Source organism: Rhea americana, unplaced genomic scaffold, assembly GCF_003343005.1.
Source record: "Rhea americana isolate MKP2758 unplaced genomic scaffold, rheAme1 scaffold_149, whole genome shotgun sequence".
NCBI lineage: Eukaryota > Metazoa > Chordata > Aves > Rheiformes > Rheidae > Rhea > Rhea americana.
In genome coordinates, this window is record NW_028185583.1 from 109616 (window position 1) to 129386 (window position 19771).

The following is a 19771-nucleotide window of genomic DNA, read 5'->3' on the forward strand; positions in this document are numbered from 1 at the left end:
GATGTGATAGGATAAAAATGAGAAATCTGCACTTAAGTGTCTTTGAAATTTGATACATTACAGGTTGATTTATTTCCCTATTTTATATCATCATCAAACTGTTGCTCTTTTTCTTAAGCCTTAAATGGTTTATTCTCTTTCTCTCATCTTTTCTATAATTCTTCTCTTTTCTTTTTTTTTCAAGTTAACACCACTTAGTTCTGGTGTAATGCTTTTCATCCTTAACATTGATTAATTCATAAATTAGAAGATACCTTTTAGAAAATGCTCTTTGCGCTTGTAAAGTATTCTAAGCATGAACTCCCAGGCACTGAAGTGATCTGTTTATCCACAAAACAGATATAGTAAGACAACAGCCATTCAATTTTCTCAGCATTAGCTTCAGCAAGCCATGGAAACAAGTATGTTTTTCATGGCTTTCAGTCTGTCCCTTGTCTCTTGATATTCTGACTGAGGGCACTGCATATGCTCTATGTTGGTGGACTTTTCACGATGCAAGGCTTCCAACTCACTTCTCATAAGATGCTGTGCTGCTGTCTGAATACATTAATTTTCACTTCATATTCAAACCAAAGGCAGAACTACAGAAGATTTCAGTTTCTTGAGCTATGTGGCTCTTCATCTTCAGCCAGACYAGTGGCCAAACAAATGAAATGTTATTCTCCCTCATCACCTTTCTGTATACAAAAATCAGGCACAGCACTTCTGTGTTCAGGCTTTCTTAACTAAGCACAGTACACTGCTTCCTCCTGAACAGCTGTGGGCAAGGCTGTCAAGCCATGGTTCAGCTCCCATTTTACTCTGGCATAAAGCCACATTGCAGGTAGTACAGATAGTGTTGCCCTTCTTTCTGCCYGCAATTTCTTGTTGCTGCCACCTCCTTTGCTCCAGTGTTAGTGTTGGTGCAACTGCTGGGGAGCTGGATCAGAGAACTGATTCAGTTGAAAACCTGCTTGACAACAGCCACCATTAAAAAAAAAAACACGAGTGCTGGTCTCAGAGAAGAATGAATARGTGGGAGCAGGAATTAAGCAGGACAACCCCTTCCAGCAACAGCAAGGATGTCTACCAAGTCAGGGTGGTGATAYAGCCATACATCCAGCTGAAATTTCTAAACTATAAACTTCAAAGTAATCCACTGTGATTTGCTCTTCCTGCAAAAATGCTACAATGCTTAAAGCATTCTGATCAAAGAGGAACAAATGATTTTCAGACAGGGAAGTTGGCTGCTGACTGGGTTTCTTGTGTTGTCCACCACAACCTATGCTCACACTGTTACACCCTTAAACCTGGCCCTGGGGCTCCTGCAGAGGCTCCCAGAAGCTGCTAGGATCTGTGCCTAGTGAGAGCTAGCTCTTCCAGAAGAGTGTGCTCCTCTGTAACCTGCAGCTATGTGACACCAAGCCACTTAGATGCTCTGGGTTCAACCACTCCAACTGAYAGCAGAGGGATGCTGCAAAACAACCTCCTCATTCACTTCATTCCCACAAGAAACTCTGTGATCTCTAGTGTAACTCAATTCAAATTCACACCGGTTGGTRTAAAAGTAGAGGTGCTATAAGGGTAGAGGTTCATGACATGGATGAGCCAAATGAATGGCTCAGTGATGCCCAAATGTGGAGGTCTTATTCCATCCCCTTCTTTTTTCCTGAACATGCTCCTTTGACCTCTAYTCCTATATATGCAATGCTTGATCTGCTCCCACCATTGCACTGGCCTCAGCATGCTTCTAATCACAGTTATCTAGGAAGGGAGAAGTAGGACACTCATTTCTCAGTCATGGCAAAACATTAATTCATCTAAAGTTATCTTATGCAACCATGCCCTTGTCTCTTTACTCTGCACTAACATGGGCCAGGCAAACTCACAAACTGCGATGTGCAAAAGGTAGCCTGCAACTGCACCTCAGGAGGCCCTGCAGTAATACCAAATCCTGGAACACAGTCATCTGCAGAGTGATGTGCTTACTAGCAGTCCCATCCCAAAGTGTTTGCTCCCCTGCAGGCTAAAACTTCAGAACAGCTGCATAAAAACTGGCTGGGTGTAAGTGTCTTTGAACTACACACAACTAGAGAGCTCCAATTATCAATCTGGATGCAATCACAGCAGCTTAGTAGGACTTCTGACCCAGCCCAGCTCAAATACACATATTAAATACACTCTAAGGTGGCCACTCTTCTTGTCAGAGGCTTACTTTCAGCATTTCCATTATCATCGTCATCRTCATCGTCATCATCATCATCATCATCTGTGTAGAGTATGGGTCCATCAGAGTCCGAGTCACTGCTGTGGCTCTCTCTGCTACTTCCACTCTCAGGAGTGGCTGCAGCTTCAGAAGCTTCCTCCCCTGGTTCAGCATGTATTTGGTTAGGTGCCTCCTCCTCTTCATCTTCTCTGGTAGCCCGCCTGTTAATCCATAAGCAAATATGATGTTACACTAACAGAAGCAGCATGGAACACAAAAGGGAGACAAACTGTACAARCAAGTACGAAAATAAAAGCTCTGTTATTCAGACTGATTTCTCTCTCTCTCTAAACGTGTATATAAAAAATAACACACATACATATAACATACGTCATGTATGTTATATGTATGTGTGCATATATATGTATGTATATGTATTAGGAAAAAAGATACCAACAGTCTAAAATGAGGAGCTGCAAAGCTTACATAAAGAAATCAGTGKTTTTATTTATTTCTTGAGAGATGGGACCAACAGTACATAGCAGCTAGTAAGAACAGAAGAGTATGCTAATTATGTTGGTGAGATGACTGAGTCTCAGAGTGGAAGGGAATATAAAGCTCCCTATCCTGTAAGCATGACTATTGCAAACACAATTTTATTGCTGCTGAACATGGAAATCAGCACCGGAAAAATCCTTTCTGTAAATGAAGGGTAGAGCAAGGGGAAAAGAAGCCAGCATAGAAATTTAATAATGGCACACACACGTACCTGCAAAAATTTCTATATTCAAGGGAAATTCTCTAGGCCACTAGCATCTAGACTAAACCCTCTAGGGTCACTATGAAAGACATTGGTTCCTGTAGCTAGGAAAAGACAGATTAAGAARCCAGTTGCTTTTTTTGCTGCAAACTATTTTGTTTTAAAAAATGTAATTACGACCTTGCTCTTAACTTGATTTTATGGTATGTCAGGCTTAGACAAGTTATYAGGCAGTGACAAACCAAACATCTAGTAAGCAAAGCCTGGAAATGTCATTTTAAAGGTTGCAAGTAAATCCAACTAAATTTACTTTACTCTACAACTGAGAGCTTTAGTAGTGAGATTTTTAATGATATSCAAAAACAAAAATAAAACCGTTGTAATTAAGCCTCAATTCTTGTTTGCTTTTATGAGAGAGAAATAAAAATGTTACCTGCTACCTAGCTGAGCTGTTGACTACAGTGGTCAATTAAGTCAGGCAATGCAGGAGGCAGGTTACAACAAACGACATTCTCAAGAAACATTGGGTGTTACAGGTGACTGGCACAAAGATGTTGTCACRGAAAAAAATGTACTGGAATGCAACACTGCCCTGGATCGCTAAGAAATGCACACAGATTTTCTTCTCAGAGCCAGCCAGCAGAAGAAATAAGAAATCCTCATGTGTCTTCAGCATTCCTTAAGTCAAGATAACACTAGAAATCTGACTTCCTTAGCAGTGAGCCATACTACTTATCAATTACAGCAATACAGCCTTACCTTTCCATGTCTTCTCCTCTAGCATTTGGACTGTTGTCTAGGCCTGTACTGCTCAGGTTCTCATCTGTGTCGTCTTCAGTCTGGAGAAGAGGTTTATAATCTGTTCCAGCAAAGAATGGCCCTGTTCTGGAGCTGTCTGATGCAGCTTGTGAATCTGAGACACTGGACTGATTGACTGCAGCAGGAAAAGACGCTGGAGGTGGAGGTGGCGGAGGGGCAGCAGTGGGAGGAGGTGGGACAACTAGCTTGCTCTGCTGGTCTACATCCTCGGTTTCAGAAATCACTATGGAAGGTTGCTCAGATTTCACTTCTAACCTGTCGGGTGTGGCACCTGAGGGGGAAGAAGCAGCCCCATCTGGTGCTGTCCGTGGAGCTGACTGTTTCCCAGTTTTTTTCTTGCCCCTGGAAGTCCCCGATGTGCCTGATTTGCTGGAAGTCTCCTTAGAGGCTTTGGGATGAGATGATGTGGACGAAGGAGATGGTGATGAAGAGGACTTGGAGACTGGTGGTTTTTTTGCATGAGAGGAACTAGCTAAAATATGAAAAGAAAAAGCATTTTACAGTCCTGCACCTATACCATTTTCGCCTCATTTCTGCATGAACCGTTTTGCATACTGCTATTTAAATAAATGAAAAAAATTACACTTGATACTTTTATAATCCTTCATCATACACTTGATAAGTAAATATTATAGTTCATATTTCAGCTTTAGAGGTTGGAAAACTGAAATGATGAATACTTGCCCAGGAATAGTGGATGGGATCAACCTCAGAAATGGGTGAAAGTTTGTTTATAGCACTCTAGCACCCTTAAAAYTTGTCTGGACATCATCTAAAAAATGCAGTTTTTTCAGAAGTGTTTACTGCCTGGGTTAAATAATTTGCCAATAGACAGAGAAAACTGTTTACCTCTCTACCCAAGCTCAGTTCCTAGAAGCTAAAGTTTTCCTGACTTTCTACAAGACTCAGGGCAAGTATGAAGGCTTCCTCAGGAGGAAATCAGAGACCCCCAAATTAGGTTTCTACTCTATAAAAGATCCTACCTTTCTACACTGACAGTATAGAAAGTGACTGAGGAGGAGAGAGGTGTAGGAATTCACTAAATTAGCACTGAAACCAACACACTCTCAGTAATGAAACTGTGGTTTCAGATTACTTGAAATTTGGTTCTAGCTTTGAAACTGAATCTTGAATGTAGGGAGGTGGAATTGGCTCAGGTCCAGAAGTCCCTTCCAACCTGTATCATTTTATGATTAAGGATCTGGCATCACTTAAATTCTTATCATCCCTGTGGATGGGAGTCTGTTTTTACAAGCACTAAGGCAGAGTGCTGGGCTCCTCCATACAAGAAAGACAGGGAYTTAATGGAGTAAGTCTAGCAAAGAGCTACAAAGACTGGAGCACCTCTCATATGAGGATAGGCTGAGAGAAGCTGGAGAAGAGAAGGCTCAGGGGGATCTTACCAATGTTTAGAAATATCTGACTGAATGGTATAAAGAAGAAAAAGCCAGACTCTTCTCAGTGGTGCCTAGTGACAAGACAAGAGGAAAYAGGCAAAAACTGAAACACAAGAAATTCCATGTGACCATAAGAAAACACTTCTCCACTGTTAAGGTGGTGCAATATGTTGCCCAGAGAGGTTGTGGTACCTCCATTCTTGGAGATACACAAAATCCACCTGGACCCAGTCCTGAACAACTTGCTTTAGCTGACTCTGCTTGAGCAGGCAGTTGGACCAGATGAGCTCCAGATGTCTCTTCAAATCTTAACTATTCTGTGATTCTATGATTTCACAATGTTCTTGCAAGTAGTGTCTTCTCACTTAAGGGTAAGAAGAAGAGCAGCAGCAAAACAAGATAGACTTGCAAGTTCAGCTGGGCATTCAATTCAATGGAAGCAGAATCCACTGATCTTGCTTTGCACAAACAAAATCTATAACGAAGAGGCACTGAAGGCTTCCCATATGAACTGGAGCTATTTTACCTTACCAGTGACAAACTCTGGTAGCCTCAAAAATGTAGTGAAATGAGGTTCTAAAAATAGCTGTACAGGCTCACCAGTAACACTGCTTTTTACTTCTATGATATTTACCATACTGAAGTATACATGGTTGCACCTTTACTGCAATTACTGCCCAATTTGGCAAGAAATTTTAACTAGCCTGGTATGCCCATGTGCATTCCAGTCACATTTCTGATTGCTGTGATGATACATTCATCATCTGAACTGGGAGCTCAGACTTCTAACATTGATTTAAAAAGCAAAACAAACAACAACCATCTTGCAATTCAGTTCATCAAAATACATCCAACTCAAACACTTCTGCTGTACTAAAAATGCATTAATCTCAAGAGAACAAATGGAGTCATTAAAAATTTACACAGCAGCCTTGCAGCTAAGCTTTCTGAGTAAAACAGAAAGCTGTAATAGAAAACTGCTGAAAGGCCTATTTTACCTATAAGCATTTAAATAAAAACAAAACACTAGCAGATTAGGATAGAAACAAAATACTGATACTGGCTCTAATAAGCTTTTGATATAAAAAYAGCTTCCACAGTTAGACTGTTCTTGATCTCAAAGATGGAAAATAATAAAAAAGATACATTATACTGTTCTCTTCTGCAGCAGAATGTTACGGTTTATAAACATTTAGAGTGCTGCGTGGCTTTCAGTATATCTGGAAAAATCTGTAGAAACTCATGGCTTCAGGCAAATCGTTGTCCTTCTTTGTGCCAGAAGGCAACTGTAAAGGGCATAAGACAGAATCTACTGATACTGCACTAATCTTACCAATCAACTACAAATCACCGACTAACTTACCAGCAGATCATAAGGAAACAAACATTATAGACAGTCATCCATAATTGCAGTGGAAATAATGGTGGCTCCAAGCTGCATATTATTTAGCAGAAAACTTACTGAGAGGAGAATGGTACTAACAAAAGGCTCTGGTTCTGATCCAGCAAAGCACTTAAACACAGGCTCAAAGTCAACGAAATCAGTTACATGCTTTGACTTAAGAACTCCAGCATAATACAAATATACAGCCATGCTATAATTATCTTGGGGAAAATGTCAAAAGATACTTCCATTGAATAAAAGACTTTCACTACCCTCAGAACCTTTTTGGACTTGCAATCAAATGCAGAAACCTGTAAGAATTCTCCTGGAGAAAATTTCCTCCCACCTTCCCTTAGGTCAAAAGAGCTATTGTTATTGTTGCTTTTGACTGGGCTGGCTGACAATTTTCTGTCATATCTTTCTTTCACTAGAAAATTAGAATTTTGATTAATTTAATTTTTTTGTGATGATTATTTGTCTTGTGGAAAAGATCCATGTTTCTGTTTGAGCCCCCTTCCTCCCAAATCTACTGTTTCAACTTTGAAATAGCCTTCTGTGATGCCTCATGAGAGCTATGGTTCAGTTAGTTATATTCCCGTCCTCCTTCATGGGATAGTATCACTGGCTGCATCATGTCTTCTTCACTTTCATGGGGATCTGATAAACCTCCTGTACTAACTACTGCTTTCTAGGAAGCTCTCTTTACTAAGTGTAACCCTATTTCAATTGAATGCAATGCACTTTAATGTTCAAAGAAATTACTATTAGAATATGCACTATTTTAGACAAGGGATAYATTGATGTATTTTATACCCACGTAGTCTCAAGCATCCCATGAAATTTCAGAAAGGCTACTGAAAGACAGATCTGGAATTTATGTGTATTTTAATTAAACAGCTCAGATAGATACCTGTTTCCAACAACAGGCCTAAATATCTTCTTTATGTGAATGGGTTATTTCTAAAAGGTTTACTGTTATATAGTTCCCTCACCTTGGAATAACTGAGTTTTCTATCTAAATCTGAAATACAAGCAGCAAATTCTGGCTTTTCAAAATGTTTATTCTTGTGGTCTGCTGATGTAGTAATAATGTAATATCAAGTTAATGGATATTTTATGGTAAAGTTATTATTTTAACTTCAGCAGTCCTGTAATATTTCTAAACAGTCCTCTTCTGTGTGCTTCAAATACAAAACTTGCCAAAACGTACAAGCTATGAATAAGTACACTTAGAGAGAAAACTGGGGAGACTTGAGAACTTTGAAAGACTGAAAGAGGACTGAAAACATAAGGTTTGTATAAGCTGGCCAAGATACATACACAGTTCTTTCATCATAATACCACTTGTGTTTAAACTATATTTGGGTGTTCTCATTTTGGTAATCTTCTAAATTATAACCGTTCAAACTTGAGGAGGTCAGTACCTTGAAGACAGCTACCTAAAATCTCTTTAATTTTGCTAAATTTTAGTTTAAAAGTGCAGTGATACTTGCTGTATCTGATGATGGGGACTTTCCATTTCCAGTGCATATTTAGAATCATAGAAAGCCAGTCAATCCACAGATGCCTGGCCATTTCTATTGAGTTATAATTTATTCTTGCAGCTAAAACAAAAGCTACTCAATAGTCTTTGAAGATACATTCACAGTTTTATCCTTCCCCTCTTTGAGATCTTGTAATCTTGTCAAATTTATTGAATGAGTMGATGTTACCAGAAGAAATTTACTGCAATACCATTTCCCAAAATAGTTTTTACCTTGGGGAAACCCAGACACATTTGGTTTCAGAAGTCACCTTTTTTCCCCTGCTGATTCTTTAACAGTTCTCTRGGTCATTTTGTTGCCAACATTCACACTTTAACTGGCAATACGGCATAGTCTCTGATGTGCTTGGTCTTGTGTGCATCTTTTTCAGATAGCAAAGTGATCTGTCCATTATTTGGGGAGTTTGCAGACAGCAGAACAAGAGTTCAGAGGAGAGCTAATTAAAACACATCAGATTCATGCTCTTCTATACACTAATATTTACAAAAGCAAAAGTTATCAAAAGACCAAGCCAAGCACCCCCATGCACATGCACCAACCGTAACGGGCACTGCCTGTGCAGTACTCACCAGCTTCTCGATTTGCACTGTGACTTGTTGGCTTGGGAGGTGGGAGAGGAGACTGCTTAGCAGGAGCCTTTCCCCTTTTTTTAGCATGAGGTGCTTCACTACTCTTATGGCTGGTGGTGGTGGAAGCAGCAATAGCATTTTTTGGTGGTAGCAGAGCTTTTTTAGTTTTAGGCTTAGACCTGGGCAGTGGTGGAGCGTGGGATGCCGATATTTCTGGGCAGTAATCAATAGTGCTCTCTATGGATAAGAAAGTGAACAGAAGCCAACTGACACAGACATATGCCACATACATTCAACAGCAAGCTTGACAACAGTGACAACTGTTTGCTGCTTGAGCTCTTGGGAATCAGGAGAGACTTCCTCAACTCCTGCCTCATACTGAAGTATTATTTCAGAAAAATATTAGTTTGTCTTAACTCAAGTTCTTCTCCTGCAAAATGATGCAGTTTTGCCCTGTGTTTCTTTCAGTCTTACCTCTTTTAGTGTTCTAAGCATCATCCTTAACATTCAGTAGCAACAACCAGAGGGCCAGCTACAAACTAAGTGTCATTTCATTTACTTCTCCAACAAATTCCCTTGGKTTTTTTCCAATTCTCTGAGATCAACAGGACATACAACTCAGACTCATGTGAATTTGAATGTGTACAGGGCATTCTCTCAGGCAGAGGTTCAAACTTGACTATGTAGCTGGAATTTTCCCCTAAAGCAACACGTTTTCCTAAATTGCAGTCTGCTTGCTCATAGAAATAGTAACTTTATTTGGGGTATCTTCCCCAGGGTATATCTACTCTTTAGAAAGAGACGAAGTTAATTCAGATAGAACACCATTTGCCATGGGAATGCTCTTCCTTCCTGCAAGCTCTTYGGGTTCTGTTACAAGATTGCAGTTTCAAGAATCAATAATTCCTCAGTCAATGGAGATTTTTACTAGGTCTACATCAGCACATAGTGTTATGCAGTACAGTAGCAGTAGCTCTGTAGAGTGAAACAGGTAGAACCGAGGACTCAACATTCACACTGCATATTTCAGGAGATTTTACTTTGGACTAGTTCCAGATTAGGCTTGTAGACTGCATGCCCATTAGTGGTGGGAGCACCTTCATTGAGTTACTGAATGCATCTTTTGGTTTAGTTTCATCCAGAAGGAATCTAGTTTGTGCACTCAGCAAACCAAGGCAGGGTAAGTGCGAATGACCAGGAGATTCATTTTGAAAGTGCACTCCTGATGTAAACTGTAATGCTAATGTAGATGAACCATTTATAGTAAATATAAAATTTTGCAACATATTCTTTGTGGTTGTTCAACTATAGCTGGTAGCCAGATGGAAATCTTTATTTATTGCATCACATCAACTCTGTGCCCATTTAGTCTAGTTAACCCCTCCAAACCTTTTAGAAAAAGCATTTTATAAAAATATGAGCATACTGTCAAAATCTTTAAGGCTTTACGTGCCTGTTAGTAAAAACTAGCATGCATGGGGAAGAGACAGGAGCCAAGGATATATTGAAAATTCTTCTAAAAATATCTYTTTTATCACCGAAGAGGCAATCGATTCACTTCTTAAATTATGTTCATATTATAATCTCATTCTTCTATACATTAAATGGCCATTCCTTAATCTCCAGTCTGTTTTCTGCTCTATTCCTCCCTATGTAAAAGATTCCCATGAGATAAGCAGCATCTTTTCATTTTAAGATTAGCAGATGAAAAGCAAATAATGTGTTAGACAACAATGACATTCTTTATCTCATAAACAAAGAATTTTCAACCGCTAGTTTGAGGCTGGTTAACATGAACCTAATGCATCACTTACAGTTATTAAAAGCAACATGCACACATATCTCTCTTCATTAACTGAAGGAATTAACACTAACTGTTCAGTGTCTTTCTTCATTATTTCCAGCCTTTATTATCACATTACAGACTACCATGTTTTTACTAATATTGCACAAAAACTGTTGTATGGCAACCTTTTACAGCTACTAAATAGATTATTTTGAGCACAAATTCTTGGATTATCTCTTTGTTCTCCTATCTCTTTCCTCTGGACCAGAGAAAGACTTTGGAAGGAGAAAGAACYGTATTTCTTATATTTTGCTTTTCTATTTCACAGTAATAAGTATCTTCTTGCAAAACTCCACCTACCATCAATCAAAGTTAAATAAATGATTACATTCTGAAAAAGCAGGAAATTTTAAAATTTTAAGTCTGTTAAATATAGCAAGAGAATATTTTGTATTCGAAGATCTTGAAGGACATGATCATCCGGAAGAGTTTTAAGTGCAAGCCATTCTTTGATAAATCTTTTCTTCATGAGTTCAGCATGCTAAATTTTTAGTTATTAATAAGAAACAATTTAAAAAGTTTCTCTACATTGTCACTGAGTTCTGTTTCCAGTCATATTAATACRAATAAATGTTAAAATAAATATGCTAGCAAAAAGAAATACACCATATACCATGTTCTAAAGTAATACAATGCAATCACTTAGAATCTCAAACAATTTACATTAAAATAACTAAGTGATTGAATGGTATGTGTTGTAAAATTTATCCTCCAAATTAGTCAAAAAGCACAAAAATCTAAGGCTAATCCTTTATTCAGCTAGAAATAAACACATCTTACTAACTGTCAACTAATGATTTTCAATCTTTCTTTAGAAAAATAATTAAAAACTATGAAGAAAAAACAAAATTAGAACAGAAAATTCTAATCAAGTTTCCTGCTTGTAGAGTTCAGTTCTGATTAAAACTAGCAATTTATATAATACCAATTTTAACAGATGTACCTTGCCATCACTTGGATATCATCTTTAACTCAAACATCTCTTTCTGATCTGTACTGTTATGTACATCATATCAAAGTCTGGCAGAATCCTTCCACACAGCAGCACCAAGACTTGCATTTCCTGTCTGCTCAGATAGATRCAGCTCTCACTGAGTCGTGATTGCATCTGGATTACCTAAATGCCCTTTTTTGGCCTTGACTGTTGAATCTTTTCTTGCCCATATCAATTACAGAAATTGTGGCAATGACTGATTATAGTTGCCCATTCCTTTGACTGTGTTATTCCTCTTGGTGCCCTTTTGTTAGTTCCATCTTTTTTTATCTCGTCATATATAAACTGATAAWCCTCAATGTCCAGAGTGCACACACTCTGATCTTGCCCAAGCTGCTGTTTCTCATTTACTTGTAAGTTAATGATTCCCAATTGACCAGCCCATTATACCAGCTTTTGGTGCTGGCAAGCCATGTCTGAAGAAGATACTTTTCACTATTTTCCTTTGCTGCCCCTCATGGTTGTAAGGAGCTCTCTGTAAACACTCACAAAGCTACTTATCTTCCTTCAAATTCTCCTTTACTATGATGTTAAACCTGACAATTTTTAGGCTTTTGACATTGGGCTTGTTATCCTGGCCTGGTCTCCTGTTGTTTTTCAGTCCCTAACCACAGTGTCCTCTCACAGACTGCAAGTCCATTAGAACATTTTTTGTGTTATTCTGTGTTTATGTAAGACACTGTATGACACACTTCTGTTACACAGATAAGCACTGCAGTAATACGAGTAACTGATAATAATAATGGCAACAGCAGCATGCTCTTGAACAAACACCGACTGGGATGGTCTGACATCTGTAAATGGTTCAAGATACAATTATGTTGTATTTGTACCTCCCTAACAGGATTCTACATGAATACGGGCCATTGGTCTTTGTTCCTGTTCTTTCTTTGGCATCTCAACTGTGACTGCCAAATTAGTTCAAGCCATCTATTTGTTCAAGCCCATCTCCACGGTACCTCAGTACCAGCTGCAATGTATTTTTATTGTTGCTGTTTTCCTTAATATAGATWACTGTTCATCATGAATTGGACCTTAACAAAAGGTTTCCAAAAGACCATCAGATTGTAATACCTTTTATACACTGCTGCTTTGATTAAGACATCTGCTGTAAAAGCAATCTGCCTATAAATTACTTTTTTAAAAGGAAAGCAGAGAAAATGTTAATGTCTCATTAAGCATTTGGATCAATAATATGCTTATGTTTAGAATAAATTTTCTAAAGGCCAGATTTTCAAGAAAGCTCAGTTTGAGACTAGATTTTCTTGTTCCCAGGAACTGTGGTTGGGGCCAGACTTTTAAGAAATCTGTGCTCTTATGTGAACACCTAAATGATGGCCAGGATTACAAAAATACTCAGTATGCAGCAGCTCTCATGGGGACTCTTCAAGTCTCAATGAGTTTCAGAGAGATTCCAGCATGCCATGTTCACTGGGAAATCAGATGACTTATTTTGGAAGCTAAATACAGGATCTTTTACAATTGTGGAACAAATGAAATGGTGGTTCTGAATAGCTATGAAAATCTCAGATATAACTTCAGAAGCCATACACAATTGGGTTGTACAGTACATGCATTTTTTTTTCTTTACTGTTATGAATTTCTAACGAATTGAAGACCCAAGTTTTTCAATCCCTGGATTTTGCCATACAATACTGATTCTCTTGTTTCTACAGCTAGAGCGCTGATATGAAGCTAGCTTACAAACAGAGAACCAAGAGAGCTGCAAGTTGGGCATGTAAACTACATCAATTTCAAAGTACTCTCTTCTTGGAAGTCCAGCATAACTCAGTGGAGTAATGCTATGTAAAATGGAAGTTAAAAATAACTTGCAATTTGGTAACCTTTGCAGGGTAAGTCTTTGCAAAATTAAACTATTTTGAGTATTCCTTTTTCCAGACTATTCAGGAAACTCCGYTTTGATTAACACAGGAGAAGACGATGTTTTTTGACTCACTAGTTTCTCTTTTGTGCTGATGCAGGTGGTCATCTCACACAATTCCTTTCATAAACTTCAGTTTTAACCTATTCCTTTTTTGTTCCTGCTACTGCTACTAAAACTCTGTTCAAGAAAAGACCCATTCTGCTTGTTAGAAAGCTTCCCTTGATTTCTATTACTATTTATTCATTTCTATTTGTGCCAGCATTGTCCTTTAGCTGTGCTCTCTTCTGGCTGTATACCAACTTGTTACATTAACACTCGCTCAGGCTCTGTTTTGCTAGGCTGAATAAGAACAGCTGCTTCACGATGGTCTTAGCAGCCCTCTCTGCACTATTTCTAGTTTTGAATTCATCTTCCTTGAAAACAGAGGAGCAGACCCATACATTCGCAGATTCCAGATCTTTCTCACGTCGTAACATCAACAGCACCATGTGCAAGAGGTCTTACAACAGAGACAGTGCAGAAAAAACAGCTGAGGAGGGAGGGAAAGGGACAGGTGTAACATCTGAACTAAAGCAACGACATTCAAGTATTTTGCATTAGTTCCATGATAAAAAAGAGACACTGACTGTCATTTGACATTGCTAACTGCCTAACTGTTGCATAAAAAATAAACTATCAAATCAAGACAGAATATGTCAAATATCGGCATGGTCAATTGTATACTTTTACYATATCTTGGTCTGTGGAAGACATGGAAAGTGAGAGGGTATGTAGGTTTCCACATTCCTTTACACTTCCTATATAGATATGCTCAAACAATTCAATAATTAGTCTGTTAAATTCATGTCTACAATCTTACTTCTGGAACCACATCAGGATATCTCTTCTATAAATGAAAAAATTCTCAGTTTGCTGAGATTAAGCAGGCTCCTATATGAGACCCTGGATGATGAAGATTAACATCTTTAGCATAAGTTCAGCAGGATTTTTTGTTGTTGTTGTTTTGGTTTATTTTTTTCTGTTTTGGGGAAATAAAGCAAAGATCTCYGAGAAAAGGAACCTAGAAACTTCCAAGTTTGAAGAGCATTCCTTAGTATACAAACCAGAACATTGGTCAACAACCATGCATGCTTTTAAGACTAAAGCCCACGCCTCTAGCCTTCTTTTTTTCAATTATCCATAAGAAAAATAAAAGATTAAATTTAAAAAGAGCATTTAAGGGAGAGCAGACAAAGAACAGGCAAAAGAACCTCTGAACCCAACATATTAAAACCAGAAACCTTTGCCAGATGTCATACTAATACACCTATGAATCCTAAGAATTCACCTGGACACAGAACTGCAAATTGTTTCCTTCACTGAAGGGCATAAGAAAGCCTGAGAGGATTGCTCTGTTATGAATGGCATAGGAACATTTCAGAAGCCTGTGTCCCCGTTCACAGCATCCAGAACAGAGCTCTGGCTTCTTGCAATGCAATTATTTATCGGAAAAATATCAACCACGACTGGCAGCTGGCATGTAAAATGAAATCTAGTACTTTTTTTGAGACAGTGCTTTGCTAATGGTTACTTGGCATTTCTTCAAGCTCAAGCTAACAATGAAATGTGAATTTCTCTCATTTTATCTTGCTATGATAAAAATGAGTAAGACCTAGCTTTGCAAACTGGAATCAGAAGCAAACTCAGTGTTCTCTAGGATGTCTGTAGGCCAGAGACATCTTGGGAGAGTGGAAAGGAGAAAAGAAGGCTCTGACACCATGCCAGGAGGTTGTGTGTTGTGCAGGAAGCACGCTGCCACGGAGGGAAAATGCTGAAGGAGAGAAACAACTACAGTTTTGACAGCTTTTCTACTGATAGGGCTTTTGCTCTTCTCCAACACTGTTTTGCAGAGCAGGAGACAGGAAGACTCATTGGACTCCCTTTACCATGCTCACATCCCATATGGATATTTGAATGCTGCAGTCAGCAGTGCCTGCTGCATATACTTGCAAAGGAAGCAGGAGCCCAGCTACAACYCTACCTTCCAGACTGCTGCCCTGAGAACAAGGGTATTTCTATGCACTGCCAGTCTACTCACTACTCTGTATCCCTTTCAGGGTACTCACAGAGAATGGCTACAGTTTCACTCTTTATTTTCTAGAAAAGATGCTAGCAACTTTTCTTATGCCCCCAAAAATTTTTAAAAAATCAAACTCAACTAAGCACACACATAATGTGATCTAGGAACAAAATCCAGTGTATGGCTTCTCATCTTCATCAGTCAATTACCTGTTTTACATAAAACTGTCACCAGTCTTTTATTACCTTGCCATAAAGGAGAAATTTCTTTTTAAATACCTTGCCTGGATGACTGACATCTCATCATGAGGACAAACAACAACAGTTACACTATTAAATTATAAAAGGGAATCTTTTGCAAAATACGAAAAGCCTTTGTGAGCTGACAAGCAGCAGATGGGGTATAAAGTTTATAGAACTGTCTGGCAGCACAGGGGACAGCTTTCAGGGCTCTTTTCTTCACTCACTTCTGCTTAACTCATTTTTACATTGTATGATTGAGTCTATTGTTTTTCTTGTCAGTTCTGTGTTTCTCTGGATGACACTTAAAACAACTTTCTTAACTCTTAACATAGTCCACATTCCATTACTCATGCGTGCCAACTCTCACTATTTTATCACAATGTTTGTAATACTTGTTCTTTCTAAACTTCCAACTCCAGCAGTCATCATCATATTTATATGAGAAGCTCATTTTTAAGACCCACTGCACAAAGACAGCAAGAAGGAATTAATCTCCTCTTCAGGTCTTATAAACACAAAAGATGGGTAAAACTTCCTTTAAGATTTCAACATATCAGTTCTTGATTCTACAAGGCCTACCATTACCTCCATAAAGATGAACTCCCTGAATCCTTTACTCGTGATTGTCTTGATCCACCTCAACTACCTCTATTCTTATGATAGACAGATGCTGTGAACTGAAACAACAGCATGCKTTATGGTCTCTGCACAAGACAGTGAGCCAGATATTCCTGCATTCTTGTTTCAGCTCTGATTTTGATGCTCTGTGAGGATTAGTTAACATCTCTTCGGTGGTTACTTTCTTGATCTGCCAACGAGTGCAATGCATACCTACCACATCTGCCATAAAAAGTCACTGAAGATTACCCTGGTAAGTGAGGTGTATCTGCGTGATGCAGTGGATGCTCTTCAACTAAGTCTAACAGACTAACTTATCTTCACTCTGCAGTGAGATATACTGGTTTTTGTACTGGGTGAAAGAGTTGCTGATATGTGGAATCATTCCTTAACACCTCTGTGTGATTCTTATTCTGGAATAAATCTACCTTAATCTTTTTCAGGGGACTCAAAATACATACAGCCGGAAAAACTTAATGTTTAGATGCAAGGGGAAAGCTATATTCAAAGTGCTTTGCATATTCAATATGGCCATAYTGATATTTTAAGAAGCCATAGAATATGAAGAACCCACATCTTTCTCTCCTCCATACATATTTTTTGAGAAGGACTTGAGTGATGGTAGTTTGATAGTTACATATTTTTCTGTACTCAGTCCCCTCCTGTAGAGCAATAATTTTGATTTTCTCTCTGTAAGGACAACATTATACAGGAAGTGCAGAAGATAATACATTTGGAATAGATATTGAACCTTCTATTTTTCATTAGATTTCTACATTCTGCAGAGTCAGCCAGATGAGATTCCAAAACAGCTACATATTTCTGAAGAAATGTTATCTTAGGAAAACCCCCAAGGCTTGACAGTTGYGGAAGGTTGCATTTAGGGATGAATAAAATAATAATTGAGTTGATTTATCCCAAAGTTATCCTGAAACATTTTACAGGAATTTTACATGGCTTTTATTACTCTTTTTCTCTCCCATACGTGTCGCATTCTAGTTGTCATCAAAAGGTAGATGTATTCAAATGTCATWAAAAAGGTTAATCTTGTATTTCTGGCTTGCTGGGAGACAAAAGTCCTAGAAATCTCAAAAGAAAGGCAGTCCTCCTTAGATGCCTAGTACTTTTTACATACTCAAGCAATTTACATAGCTCAGAGAAGAACTCAGATTCTTGAATTAGCTGACCTGACCCTCTCAACCTCCAGTTGAGGGGCAGAGGTTACTAGAATATACTGGAATCACTAGGTAGAGGTTACTAGAATATATTGGAAGGACTGTTCAGTCTAATAGCCAATTGTTTATTGTTTCCTTTTGCAAAAGGAAAACCTGGAACCAAGGCTTGCTCATGGCTATAAGGAAAGGTTCACACCGAACTTAGAACTCAAACAGCCCTGCACACATTTTCATGCTAAGACCATGCTTCCCTTTATGACCTTTCTATAGTCACAGTAAAATGCATGCCTACCAGTGATGAAAAAATGATGTTTCAGAAGTCTATCTTCTTGGCAGGTTCTGCTGGCAGCCTTGTGGCAGAACAGAATTCACAGCATGTATTGGTGTGAACGGAAGAATGTGTTAATATTTTAAGTAGGTGAAAAGCAAGTTGTGAAGAATGTGTTTGTTTACCTTTTTGATCGTCTTCTTTTTCTGTCAATGCAGATTCTTTCTCTGATAAAGTACCATTATCTCCACTGGCTTTTACAATGTTTTCTTCYGGGATGGTTTCTTCACCAATAGCTATGGTGTGTCCATTTGAAGTTTCAAAATTTACTGTGACATTGCCATCTGAAATGAAAATCAAAAAAGCCATTGTCTAATTTAACTGCTTCTGTTGCACCTACTGACAACACACAACATCTCTGCTTTTAAATTTCTATGGAAACAAAGCAGAAGGACTTACTGAAATATAAAACATCAGGCTGTAGATTTGCTCTGAAAAGTAATTCTGTAAAGGAACTCTACATGTTTCCAGGTTCCTTCTTGGATACCTCTGCAGTGGTGGGCCTGGAAGTGCATGTGAGTTTTCAAGTCCAGCTTTGTGAATCCATCTAGGGATGTGAGCTCGGTGCACATTAGCACCCCATTCTCCTCCTCCTTGGATCTTGGTTTACAGAGCAAGGAAACATGTGCATAGACCAAAATGGAGCTGCAGTGTAGTCCAATAGGCCCCATCTCTGGACAATTAGGGGCAGAATTGCATTGCAGGACTACTTTGATGTATCCCAGTAGGTAAATCAGGTAGGAATTCACAGAGTCACAGAGTCATTATCCAATTTTGAGCAAGGGTAAGGTTCTCCAGTTTCACATATGAACCATTATTAGAATTTTGCATTCCAAATTATTTTCTAGAATTGATGAATTTTACTTACTTACCCAGATGACCTCAGATATATATATTTTTTTCTTCTGAAGAAAACTCCTTTCTCCTTTCTGTTTTTCTCTATACTCCCGAAAAATGCTACATACTCTTGCTGGCTCACAGCTTCCTCTCTTCTCTAATTTACTTGTTTCTGATCTCTATTGCACACATTTTAAGATCACTGATAATTTTCTTCTCAKGTCATTTCTAAAACTTGTTGTCTTATCTTGCTTGCACTCAACCTGCAGCTTGCATAGATGACTGCTTTCCTCCTACTAGATTCTTTCATCTTCCATCCAAAAATAATAAAACTTTATCTGGAGTCTCTTCTGCTTCCTCTTCTTGTTGCTTCTTTAACTGTGATAATTCCTTTCTCTTCTTCTCGTCTTCTCCCTTGCTGCATGCTATCAGATCTGGATATCTGGCAGTTTCCCCACATCCATACAATTATGTAGCCTCTCTTGAGCTACTCTATGGGTTAATCTGATCAGTCTCATCCAAACATTAACTTCAACCTGATGTGCAAAAAATAAGTTCTGTTTTCTTAACCTTTTCTCACCAACTATAGCTGATGCACAGGCTTTGTTCTTACCTTACTGCAACATTCAACTGCTTCAATTTTTTTTCCAGACATTTCCAAATCCATTCTTTCTTCTATGCCTCACATATAAATTTCTCATCTCCTATTCATGTCATGGTTTGGCAAACATCTTCTCTCCGGACTTGCTGCTTTCCACCTCTTTCTTCTTCATTCCACATAAAAATACTGTCACTTCTTCATATTTCTTACCTCTCATATTTCAAGACACTATGCAATGTTGTCATGGAGCTTTCATCTCCGTGGTCATTTCTTCTAACTACCTTCTTTTTCTACACCACTTACCCTTCTGTTTTAGCACCTTCAAATCAACCCCATAGTCATTCAAACTGCTCCTTAAAACTTACAAAATTCATCACACATGAAGCACATGTAATGTGGGTAACAGAGACTAGATTGATGATCATCTTAAGAGGGGAGAAGGGAGAGAAAATTATTCCTTTTTCTCCCTTTGTTCTGAACCAACAAGATTACATGGTCTCTGTAATGGATTCAAAGTGGAGAGTCAAA

The 19771-nt window shown here is 38.5% G+C and overlaps 1 protein-coding gene across 3 annotated transcripts in view; it reads right to left on the bottom strand.

The window, feature by feature from the left end:
* Positions 1-19771, bottom strand: part of PHACTR2 (phosphatase and actin regulator 2) — a 92408-nt gene that overhangs the window by 21614 nt on the left and 51023 nt on the right. For 2 of the 3 annotated variants that reach the window (XM_085299261.1, XM_085299263.1), the window contains exons 4-7: positions 17931-18089; positions 8659-8895; positions 3705-4236; positions 2195-2406 (exon numbers count right to left, since the gene is read on the bottom strand). In XM_085299261.1, coding sequence (XP_085155387.1) covers positions 2195-2406; positions 3705-4236; positions 8659-8895; positions 17931-18089 — 1140 coding nt within the window. The remainder of the gene's footprint in view (positions 1-2194; positions 2407-3704; positions 4237-8658; positions 8896-17930; positions 18090-19771) is intronic. The other variant, XM_085299262.1, reaches the window with a different exon arrangement.